At 46.4% G+C, this 11,826-nt stretch overlaps 3 protein-coding genes and 1 non-coding gene across 4 annotated transcripts; 3 read left to right on the top strand and 1 right to left on the bottom strand.

The window, feature by feature from the left end:
* LOC120687774 lies at positions 1 to 6,507 on the top strand. The gene is made up of 6 exons (XM_039969795.1): positions 1 to 381; positions 2,337 to 2,392; positions 2,718 to 4,715; positions 5,050 to 5,308; positions 5,383 to 6,179; positions 6,227 to 6,507. Exons 1-5 carry the CDS (start codon positions 282 to 284, stop codon positions 5,997 to 5,999), a joined length of 3,030 nt encoding a protein of 1,009 aa, XP_039825729.1. The 5' UTR covers positions 1 to 281; the 3' UTR covers positions 6,000 to 6,179; positions 6,227 to 6,507.
* A 420-nt stretch (positions 6,508 to 6,927) lies between these two features.
* On the top strand, positions 6,928 to 8,300 carry LOC120687776 (dirigent protein 24-like). The gene has a single exon (XM_039969797.1). It carries the CDS (start codon positions 7,107 to 7,109, stop codon positions 8,121 to 8,123), a length of 1,017 nt encoding a protein of 338 aa, XP_039825731.1. The 5' UTR covers positions 6,928 to 7,106; the 3' UTR covers positions 8,124 to 8,300.
* Positions 8,301 to 8,357: 57 nt separating this feature from the next.
* On the bottom strand, positions 8,358 to 11,349 carry LOC120687775 (UDP-glucuronic acid decarboxylase 1-like). The gene is made up of 7 exons (XM_039969796.1): positions 10,673 to 11,349; positions 10,272 to 10,419; positions 10,068 to 10,147; positions 9,497 to 9,580; positions 9,323 to 9,397; positions 8,948 to 9,040; positions 8,358 to 8,839 (listed from the first exon to the last, which is right to left on the bottom strand). The coding sequence occupies exons 1-7, from the start codon at positions 11,246 to 11,248 to the stop codon at positions 8,648 to 8,650; spliced, it is 1,248 nt and encodes a 415-aa protein (XP_039825730.1). The 5' UTR covers positions 11,249 to 11,349; the 3' UTR covers positions 8,358 to 8,647.
* Positions 11,350 to 11,523: 174 nt separating this feature from the next.
* On the top strand, positions 11,524 to 11,597 carry TRNAR-UCG. Its single transcript has one exon. It is a non-coding gene; the product is annotated as a tRNA-Arg (tRNA).
* Positions 11,598 to 11,826: the final 229 nt, after the last annotated feature.

Below are 11,826 nucleotides of genomic sequence, written 5' to 3'. Positions count from 1 at the left end.
AGAGAAGGGGAGAAGAAACTGAAAGATACAAAACCCCACAGGTAAACGAGATTTTAGAGAGAGAAACAGGCCACCAGACTCCAGAGAGGGGAGACTAGAGAGAGACAAGGAACGGGCAGACGAAACAAACAGGCCTATTTCCCCGTCGTCCTCCTCTCCGGCTTCCGGTCCTCCCTCTCCCTCCCACTCAAAATCGACTAGCCTGTTTAGCTCTCCGAGTCCACCTCCCCCCCCCCCTCCCCCGCCGCCGCATCTGGTCGTGCACAGGAACGGAGGTGAGCATGGCGAGCATTGCGCGCGGCAGATCGCGGCGGAGAGAGGGCGACGGTTCGTCGGAGCGGAATGCCGCGCGCTCCACCGTCCCCAGCTCCGATCAGCAAGGTATGCGCGTGCCTACTTTCTTGTTGCGGATTCGCTCCTTGATTTCTCTTATGAAATTTCGGATTCTTTTCTGCGCAAGTTGTTTTTTTTAGCGTAAGGAGTCCATGTGATGAAGATCCCATCTTTGATCTTGGATAGTGATGGTTGTTGGGGTTATTTTTCTCTTGCTTCGCCCTTAGGGGATTAGGACATATTTTTCGTTTTTTCCCCTTCGTAGTTCTGGTGCTGCTATCGGGAGCTTAGGATTGCTTGCACATTCGTCAAAATCCATTTTTAGGTTTTCGCTTTATGTTTTCAATTAAATCCCGTCTTTTTACCGTCATATCCACTTCGTAGGGGTGAAGTTTGGTTGGTGTTGGAAATGACGTCCTTTTCCGTGTTTGTGCGCATTAGCTTACGATTTCGTAGGACAGATAGTTTGGCATAAATCAACTTAGTTCTTGAAGATTTGACGTAGCTATGTGAAAGGGCGTGTAATCTTTTCTAACCCCCACCCCCCTATTTTAGGCTGCGGGGACATAGCTTTCTCGTGGACTTTAGGTCTTAGTCATGGCTTTCTTGGAGAGAGAAAGATTCTCTCTTCCGATTTCAAACCATTTTGGCGGACGATTCTTTTCTTTATCTTTATTGTCCTTTCATTTGAAGCTGCAGTGGCCTAGATTCTGCACGAGTTCTAGGCCAATTTTAAAACCAAGCATGAAAAGGATGTAATTTCCCATCCAGTTTTGGCGTATTGGAATAAATTTCTACAGCATTGCATGCCTTGAATTATTGGAGTACTGTAGAGGGTAGAATTTATAGTTGCATAAATGAAATGTATGGTGTTGTCAACTTGTCAATTCCCACAAGATCACGCAAATAAACCTCCCTTGCTGGTAATTTGCTGGATATGTAAGTTAAAGCATTAAATCATCCTATTCTGTGTACTCTTGTCTGTTGGATGCCGTGAAGGTTCATGGCCAAGTGGGGTCTTCAGATGCTAATCACTAAGCAAATATTTGATAAAATGGATTTGTCACTTAGTTATAGAAGAAAGTACAACTACTATAAGCACTAAGAGCTCTGGATCCCTTCTGTTTGTTCTTTAAAGGAAGTACATGGGGTTGTAGAAATTCAGTCTAATGCCATGTGGAATTGAAGCAAATACTGTGCGCTCTTGTTCATGGTTTGTGTTTGTTGGGTGGTCCTACAAATTTTGTACCTTGTCTGTGTGGTCATGCAGCAATGATTAGTTGTGAATTGTGATGTGTCCTTCGTAGAGGCTCCATGTGTTGAAAGGTTATGTAGCTATATGCCTATATGGTTGTAGCAGCAATAACATGTTTACATGTTGAGGCCCCTCAGGTTCCAGCAGGGATGCCCCTAAAGAGTCCAAATGCAAAGTTATTTTTTTGTCATAAATGCTTAATCAACGTTCTAAGGTTGTATTTCTGAATTGAGCTTCATTCACTTAGTATTGTGCAAATGTTTCAACAAATACTCTGCGGGTGTTCCAGGAAGGTATGGTTTCTGGATGAGCTGATGATTGACATTGCTTCGATTCTAAATTGCTGAAAGGAAGTTGTATGAGTTTGTTATCTTAGGAAATAAATGGCAACATGGGAACTCTCTGCATAAACACTTTGAATCTTTGATGTGTATGTATGCTTATGCTTCCTTCGAAGTACCTTTCTTCCAGATGTGTACTTCCATATTAATTTCTAGTAAATAACGAATTATACTCCTTTTGGTGACTGCTTGATTGAGCCCAGAAATATATATCTCTGTATTCATTTTACTTCTACTAGGTGGGTCTAGGAACAATTGAATTGCATTTGCAACCTTCCCCTCATGGTGTTACAAATCCTGTTCGGCATGAAAAATCTTCTGCTTTATATTTTATCATGCTGCTACTGTTGTTGTTGTTGTTTTTGACCTGCGGAGATTAATTACCATTCCTTTGCTTTTGAATTCAGGAGTTGTGTCCTTGAGAAAACAAGCAACTTATCCAGCGATACTATCTGATTCTGTGGTGAGTTATCTGTATTTAGTTCAAGATGTGTATCATATGAATATGATTCACATGTTTGGAGTTAAAGAATTTAAGACTTATTGAAAGTATGCCATAAACTGAGATGCATATGTTATTGGTGTAATTTAAACATGTCTTAAATGGTATTCTTTATTGTATCTAGTGAAATTTGCTGATAATTATTTATGAGAATTAACTGTATTGCATCTTCATCTATTAAACTTTATACTTTTATCAACTGATTATTTGTTGAACTTACTGTGCCAATGCAAGAGCTAACTAATGAATTTCTATGCCCTCTCTCTCTCTCTCTCGCCCTTTTCAGTTTGCTGCAGTAAACAGGCAAAGTAAATCAAGAAAAGCCAGTGGCGTACCAATGAAAATGCTAATAGACGAAGAATTCTCAAATGATGTCAATGCTAGGCACATTTCACCAGGTGCTGTAGGGAGGCTAATGGGTCTTGATTCACTGCCTTCATCTGGAACCCATAAGCAGCATAGATATACCCAAAGTCATGCACCAAAGACTTCACCTGGTTGTTTTCATGATCGAAATGGTTCACACGAAGGCATTGCACACAGGAGAAGCGCTGATGATATCATTGATGTCTTCGAAGTTATGGAGGCCACAAAAACAAAAATGCACCAGAGCCCTAGATCTAAAAATGGAAATACAAATTCCAGATCTGACAAGGTTGACGGTGCCGATATAGATTACATAAGGCAGAAATTTATAGATGCCAAGCGTCTTTCTACTGACAAATCCCTTCATATGTCAGAAGAATTTAATGACACGCTTGATGCATTAGTATCTAACAGGGATGTTTTGTTGGAATTTCTTCAAAAGTTTGATCCTATTGTCCGAAGGGACACGCATAGTCATGGTTCTCGTTCTCCATCATCTACTGCAAACTGCATCACGATATTGAAGCCATCTCGAAGAAATCAAGCTACTGGCACCGAGAGCAATTTCAATGAGCAAAACGAAGTGAAACATTCTTTGAGGAAACAATATTCTAACATGTCCTCTCAATCCCAAAAAGAAGAGTCTGGTTCATTGAGGCAGAAACTGTCAAGGTCCAGTCACCAGGAAAATACTGGAAAACGAGGCAGTCCCACCCGGATTGTTGTCTTGAAGCCAAATCTTGACAAACCTCATGATGTTGAAGGAGCCCTTCCCCTGCATCATGAAATCCCTCATTCTGATAATAAGAAGCACAAAGAATGTCAGGATGTTGGTAGATGGAGTCCATATACTGAAGATTACATGTGTCAGGTGCCCCTTGGAGATTCTGAAACATTAAGCCGTATAGGGAAGGGATCTAGAGAAATTGCTAGGGAGATCACCAAACAAATGAGGGCTGCTAGGGGTGGAAGAAGGAAACATATCAAATCGGAGATCATAACTCTTGCTTCACATGAAAGGTCACAGTTCCTGCCATCTGTTACTAAGCTCAAAGCTCCAGATGCAATTCATAGATCTTCTGAGATATGTGATGTTTGGGCTTCTTCCAGCTTCAACTCTTCACCAGCGTATTCAACTGAAACATCAGTAAGCAAGGAAGCAAAGAAACACCTCTCTAACAGATGGAAGAAGACCCATCAGTGTCAGGATCAAGCAACTGATAGTGATGGCTTCAGCACGCTCGGGGATGTGCTTGCTCTCTCAGATCAGGATGCATCAAAAGTTGCTACCCATAAAATGCCATACAGGAAATGTCCCAAGGGAGAGGTGCAGAGTGATAGAATGCAAGGGTCATGCATCTATCCTCTTGGGATCAGCACCAATGATGGTTGGAGAGACATGGCTACTAGTAAATTGGCAAGGTCCAAGTCTCTTCCGTCATCCTTCATCCGCGGAGTTCAAAAATCGAACAGCAGAAAAAGAGCTGGTAGTGTTAGATATAATGAGTTATCAATGCTTAAAGATGTTCTTAAGGGGGGACCCCACTATTCTGAGTATGCATGTCATGGCAGGCAAAGGGAATCTCTAGGTAGAGATTATACAATTCATGGTGATGAATCTGATCTGATGTCCCCAGAAAACGAGGAAATAATGGTAATTGAACGTGAGATACACATAAATTACGAGGAGCCAGTTAATAGTACTGCCGTGCCACATTCATCTGAACAGTCACTACATCCTGCAAATCCTGACAATGAACTAGATGCAGCAGGTGTTCTGGGTACCAGTTCTGCAATCTCTGGCTGTAATAAAGCACCTCTTCCTTATACTGGACAGAACGAGCAAGTGATTAAACAGACAGCAGCAGCATTAGATGACTGCCTTCTTGACACTAATCTCAATGATCTGGTGACAAAGGTACAAACCCTTATTACATTATTTCTTTCCTCTTCTTCCCTCTAGCGAGTCTTCAGCCATGCAGTTACTTTCTTTTGAACAAACCATTTGAATTTCCTCCAATTTGTTTATGTATTAAGGTTCAAAGATACGATTCCTTCTTTTGTATCTACCTTTTAGTTTGCACTCACTATGTTCTGCTGGAAGCATGAAATGTGCACTACTCCATTTGTCACAATCACTGCTTTCTCCGTTTTCATGTGTGCATACTATCATATTGCCTTTGTGATCATTTGGAGGTTTGCTTGTTTTTTTCCATGTCACACCTAGTAACTACCAATAATTTTGAATCCAGGATGAGCGGATTGGACACCATCATGCTGATGATTACCTTACTGTTTATGATCCCCGAATGGGATCAGATTCTCCTGTGGAGATTGATGATCACCACGGGGATGACAATCAAACCCTTTGTATTCTACCTAATGGATCAGAATCGCCAATGAGCTCCAACAAAGATGACCAGCAAAGTCCAGTGTCAGTTCTTGATTCTTCAATGGATGCCGAAGATGTTTACTCGGGTGATTTTGAGAAAATTAGCGCAGATCTTCAAGGCAAGTTTTTTTTTTTGCTGATGTCTTCCTTCTTAATCTCAGTTCTTGAATTTGTTTTATTGTAAATATTGCAGAGCTCAGAATGCAACTTCAGCTTCTCAAGAGGGAGACTACGAATAGTGGAGATGGCACTGAGCTTTTTATATTGGGTGATGACAAGGTGGCATGTCAGCCACTTCCTGAAATAGAGGAATCCCAGGTTTTTAGGGATGAAGAAGAGAGGGATTTCTCCTACGTGCTTGATATGCTTACTGGTTTGGGCATTCATACTGCCAACCAGGATGATCTGCTTGAAAACTGCTACTTATTGGAGTGTCCTGGAGGCCCTGATTTATATGATGAACTTGAAAACAAGTACAGCTGCCTCATTTTATGGCCACCAGCTGAGAGGAAGCTCTTGTTTGATATCACAAGTGCTGTTCTCCAGGATATAATCACCTCTCTAATGCAGAGTTGTTCAAAGGGATTGTTGAGGATACGCTCGCCAAGATGGGACCAGGATGAGTTTGCTGAGATGGTATGGCAAAGGGTGGTCCAGCTACGGGAAGAGATAGAGTTTAATCAGGGAGACATGCTCTTGAGTGTAGAGTGGGCTGGTTCTGAAGATGGTGCCTATCTGGTAGGGAGTGATATTGGCAATATCTTGCAAGAAGATCTCCTAGAGGAAATCGTAGCTGACTTCCTGGGGTAAATCTGCGAAGGTCTGTGGCTAGAAATGGTCAGTGTTTTCCACCAATTGTCATTGTAAGCGTATGCATGTGGATCGGTGGTGGCCGGTGAAAATCCAATGAAAAGGAGCCCTCGATGAATCGCTGGAGAGACCTAGAATTCCTGGAATTCACCCCATGGCTACTGAAGTGCATGGGCTAAGATGGCTTTAGGAATTCACCCCATGGCTACTGAAGTGCATGGGCTAAGATGGCTTTAGGTAGATATTGGAGCATCAAACAAGCGGGATCCTCGGTTGGGCCTGGTTGTATCATGTATATGTTACCATTTGCTCCCAACTCAATAACGTAGTCCAAGAGCCTTTCCCTCCAAACTTCCAATTCCAAAGGTGTATTTTTTTCCTTGTGCTTTTTTGGTGGCATAATGGTGGAATAGAAATGTACAATTTTGGTATAAGGCATTGTGTAAATCAGTCTCTGCTGGCATTTAGTATGTCTATTATTAAATCCAATTATGGCGGTGTTAGTTCACATATTGTGATTTTCAGGTCTTAGTTCTTGTGCTAGTGTGTTGTGGCCTGCCATTTGGTGTGTGGCATGTTCATTTGGAAGAAGTAGCATATGCAAAATAGCATCGTCCAACCTGGTGCATGTCGGACACCTGTGCTTATGCTCTACGGTGACGTCGGTGAGCCACACCGATCCAGGATGGGATCACACTTCACACCACAGCTCAGAGCCTCAGACAGTCAGACTCACAGGGCAAGGCGAACAACTCCACCAATCAGCACACCTGCCCCTCGTCGCTGGTCATCTGAGCCCAGGGAAATGTGGCGCCGCGCCTCGGTCTCGGTTCCTGCCCCGCCCTGTCCCAACCGCTCCTCGCTTCTCATCTCAGAGGTTTAGGTTCCTGGACGTCCTCGCACAACACAACTAACGCACAACACCGCCAACAAACGACTCCACCCATGCCTGCAAGTTTGCAGCGCCGCACGCCCCGCCACTTCTATATAAATGTTGCAGCTCGCAGCGCCATGGACAGCAGCTAGCACAGGTGATCCACCGACCAACAGCTGACCGCCTACGCGACACACTCATCGGTCTCGTCCAGTGACGTCCAAGCCTGTGTCATGACCAGGAACGCGGTGCAAGCCGTCAGGGCGGCGCTCTACCTGCTGCTCGCGCTCGCCGTGGCGAACTGCGCGTTCGCTGGCCGCGTCCTCGACGAGCAGCCCGCGGCTCCAGCGGAGGCTCCCCAGCCGGTCGACCCGCTGCCCGCCCCCACGGATCCCCCCACCGACCCGGTGGTGGTGGCGCCAGCGGCCGGCCCAGCCGCTACCGCGGGCGCGGGCGCGGCGGGGGCAGCGGCCGCTGGTGCCGCCGCCACTGGCAATGCAGGAGTTGCCAGCGGCGGCGCTGCAGTGGCGAACGCGGGAGCCGGCGCGGGCGCGGGCGACCACCCGCTGACGTTCTTCATGCACGACATCCTCGGGGGCTCGCAGCCGTCGGGGCGCATCGTGACCGGCGTGGTGGCGAGCGCGGCGGCCAACGGGCAGCTCCCGTTCGCGCGCCCCAACACCAACATCTTCCCGATCCAGGGCGCGGTGCCGCTGCCACAGGGCGCCGCCAACCTCATCAACAGCAACAACGCCCCCTACGTCGCGGGCCTCGGCGGCAGCGGCGCCTCCGGCACCCTCGTCCAGAACAACGGCAACCCCGTCAACGGCGGCAACAAGAACATCCCCTACGTCAACGCCGGGGACCTCCCGTCGGGCGTCACGCTCCAGAACCTCCTCTTCGGCACCACCACCGTCATCGACGACGAGCTCACCGAGGGCCACGAGATCGGCGCCGGGGTCATCGGCAGGGCGCAGGGGTTCTACGTCGCCAGCTCGCAGGACGGCACCAGCAAGACCATCGTGCTCACGGCCATGTTCGAGGGCCCCGAGGCGCCGCACGGCGACACGCTCAGCTTCTTCGGGGTCCACCGGATGGCCGCGCCAGAGTCCCACATCGCCATCATCGGGGGCACCGGCAAGTACGAGAACGCCAAGGGCTTCGCCGCCATCCAGACGCTGCACCCCGGCGACCAGCACACCACCGACGGCGTCGAGACTATCCTCCAGTTCAACGTGCACCTCATCTGAGCTGCCCCGTCACAAGCTCCTGTCCTTCCAGGTTACGATGCTCTGCAGTTTCGTGCAACGTTTGTATTTCCAAGTACCTCACTTTTCTGCCATGTATGTAGTGTGATAGGTGCTTTGATCGCATCAGCATATTGTGACATTGTATGGAGTAAATTAAGTATCTTTAATACGATGAAATCTCCCAGAAGGAAAGTGAGATGAGAATCTGAAATCCTAAAATGGAACAGAGTGAGATGCAAAGACAGCATATAAAACAGAACAAATACTATACTTATGTAGATCCTATGGCGAAATTTATGTACCGACTACGGCTACAGCTTTGACAACAACTTCAACATGTAATTCTATGGCAAAGTTTATGTATCGACAAAACCGAAACCAAAGAACAGATGTCCTATCACGAAAAGAATTTGCCCTGGAGGAAGAAATCTTAGGCAAGTGGTCCTTCATCTGAGCTTTGTCAAGGCACCAAAAAAGGATCAGTCAGTATGATACAGTATTCCGAGTCCGTCAGCTTCTGCTCCTCATTTCTCTTCCATTATACGTTTCTGGAAGTCCGAGACCATACGCGGCAGGCCTTGTTTCAGTGAGATTTTGGGCTCCCAATTCAGAAGAGATTTGGCCTTAGAGATGTCAGGTTTTCTCATGTGTGGATCATCTGCAGTGTTGGGTTTGAACTCGACAGATGCACCAGGGTCGATTGTTTCTTTTACCACCTGCAGTGAAATAGTGCAGTGTCATGATTCCTGGTAGGTGAATTGGGGACAAGAATACGAGGTATTTTCAAAGAAGAATGGGTAGTTAATTCCAGTGTAAGGGCAGACCTGCGCAAGCTCCAACATTGTAAATTCTCCAGGATTTCCCAAGTTAAAAGGTCCAATATGGTTACTTTCCATCAGAGTTACCAACCCATCAACCTATAAATTCGTAGATGTGTAAATTTTCCAGATCTGAATGTGGAAAACATAAACTTTCAGCAGAAAGAGAAAAAGAAAAGGAAAAGTGAACTATGAAGAAAAAGTTGAGGAAAATAAAGATTGCATGCACTTCTGTATTATGGCACATGAAGTATTTGTCAGGACAGGTGATTAGAATTACGACGCCATAATTCATAGATGCATTATCTGAATCATTATGGAATACATAAACAAATGCACTTCAGCTTGTAGAAAGGGACAAAGAAAATGATGTATAAGTACCAAATCTGAAACATATTGAAAGCTTCGAGTCTGTTTCCCATCACCATATACCGTCATTGGTTGTTTCCGCAAAGCCTAAAAATGAGACAATGTGAACTTTAATTAATGCTGAAGTTTTATGTAACTTTACTTCTCCTACGAATGAGAAATTGAGAGCCATAATTTGAGACAAACCTGTGCAACAAAGTTGCTAACAACTCGACCATCGTCTAAACACATACGAGGGCCGTATGTGTTGAATATGCGTGCAATTCTCACCTGAGGGAAGCAGTCTTATGTCAAAGTTTACTTCAAGAAGCGGAATGCAAATAGAGCACACATAATCCATAAGCAGAAGCAGCGTTGCAGCATATAAACGAAGGATGCACTAAAGATCTTTCTGAATTGAGAACCAGCCATCAATTCGAAGCTCCAAATTACCAAGGGATCTTGTCGATTAGCACTTTAGTCCTTAGCCCCTTAATGAATTCGCTCCATCAATAAATATTGTGTAATCACTAATTCACTATTTTGAATAAACACCCTAGATAAAGTTAAGAAATCAAATTTAACAGTGGACCAATTTCTGGACGTCAAATTTGACATTCGAAGTTGGTAGTGTGTGCAGCTCAATTCCCCTTCCTAATAAGCTAATACTTATAACATGTTTGACCCTACATGATGACCTATTGTTTTTAAATGTTTTATTGCCAACAAGATAGCATGTAGTTAGATTTAGATCCCTATTCAGAAACTGAGGTTTTACCTCAACACCAGCACCACGATGATAATCCATTGTAAGAGTTTCTGCTGTTCTCTTCCCCTCATCGTAACAGCTCCTAACACCTGCACAGTATAGCATAGCTATATATATCACAATCAAGTGGACTGGAGAGGCTCAAATGGGCCATACTACCAGGTTATTCTTGCTATTAATAAATGTGTGTTCATTGAGACAAAATTAGCACACCTATGGGATTTACATGGCCCCAGTAACTCTCCTTCTGTGGATGTTCAAGAGGATCACCATACACCTCGCTGGTACTAGTCAGCAAGAACTGGGCCCCAACCCTCTTAGCTAGTCCAAGCATGTTCAAGGTCCCCATGACATTTGTCTTGTACATCATTGGTTAAGGAAAAAAATTCGAGAAGAGCAAGATAAGAACAAAACAAACATATGTAAAATTCATGCTCTTCCCGGCAACGAAGGCAGAAAATTCCAAATGCCACATGTGAAATGTGCATCATATGACTGAAATTCAGGAAATCCTATCCGTATCCATAAATGAATAGAGACAAACATGGTGAATCCAAATTTGTGTGAGGATGTGGACGAATTAAAACAGAGGAAAAACGAAGCAGGAAGGATATGATGGTCTTGATGGGGTTGAATTTGTAGTGCACTGGGGATGCGGGGCAGGCGACGTGGTAGATCTGGTCGACCTCGAGGAGGATTGGCTCAACGACGTCGTGGCGGATGAGCTCGAATCGCGGGTTGCCGAGGTGGTGCGCGACGTTGTCCTTGCGGCCCGTGAAGAAGTTGTCGACAACGATGACACTGTCCCCGCGGGCGAGGAGCTTGTCGACGAGGTGGCTGCCGACAAACCCAGCGCCACCGGTGACGACGACGCGCAGGGAAGGCTTCCGGACGCCAACGGGGAGGCGGCGCGTGCCGGAGGCGGCGGAGACGGATGAGGTGCCGCCGCGGGGGATTTTTCTGGCGACGGCGGCAGCGAAATTGGTAGCGGCGGAGGAGCCGCCGGCGGGATGCGGGGTGAGGGAGGGGTAGAGGAGGAAGAAGGAGGAAGCGAGGAGGAAGCCGAGGAGGACAAAGAGGAGGCGCTGCTCGCGGAGGAGGAAGGAGGCGAGGGTGCGGGAGAGTGAGGTGCGGTGGTGGTGCGGGCGGTGCTGCTTGCTCATGCTGGACTGCCGGTGGAGCTGCTTCATCGCTGGGTGGGTCGTGCCCTCTCGCCGGAGGCGGAGAAGGGTGGTGGCGAGGCTTGGGAGTTGGGGGGGGCCGGGAGAGGGAGGCGCGTGGGGAGTGGCACGTGGGATGCGGAGGGGAGCCTGGTGGGCCCGCACCCTGCCGAATCGAATGCGATGCTTCTTGCCGCAGTGGCTTGTCCTCCGCAGATGCCGCCCTGCGTGGAACTGTTCTCTCTTCTTGATCGGTGAAGGTTTAACAGTACATGTATCATTAAAGAAAACTATCCACAGCCAGCGACCGCATAGCGCAGTGGATTAGCGCGTCTGACTTCGGATCAGAAGGTCGTGGGTTCGACTCCCACTGTGGTCGACTATGTTTTTTTTGTTGACCTTTTTTTTACCGGCCGGAAGTACAAACCGAGCGTGTCAATAAACAAGCCTTATTTTGTTTTGCATTTTTTTTGCGAGGTTGTTTTGCATAACTTTGTTTGGAAGGAAATAAGCAGTTCAACAATCAGTCACATTGCTTGTTTTGGTACACTTGATAGAACTCTCTTATGGGAGGTGTCAGCACTTTGAGCTGAAAGAAAGGCAACTCA

Source organism: Panicum virgatum, chromosome 9N, assembly GCF_016808335.1.
Source record: "Panicum virgatum strain AP13 chromosome 9N, P.virgatum_v5, whole genome shotgun sequence".
NCBI lineage: Eukaryota > Viridiplantae > Streptophyta > Magnoliopsida > Poales > Poaceae > Panicum > Panicum virgatum.
This window is presented reverse-complemented; position numbering and strand designations above follow the sequence as displayed.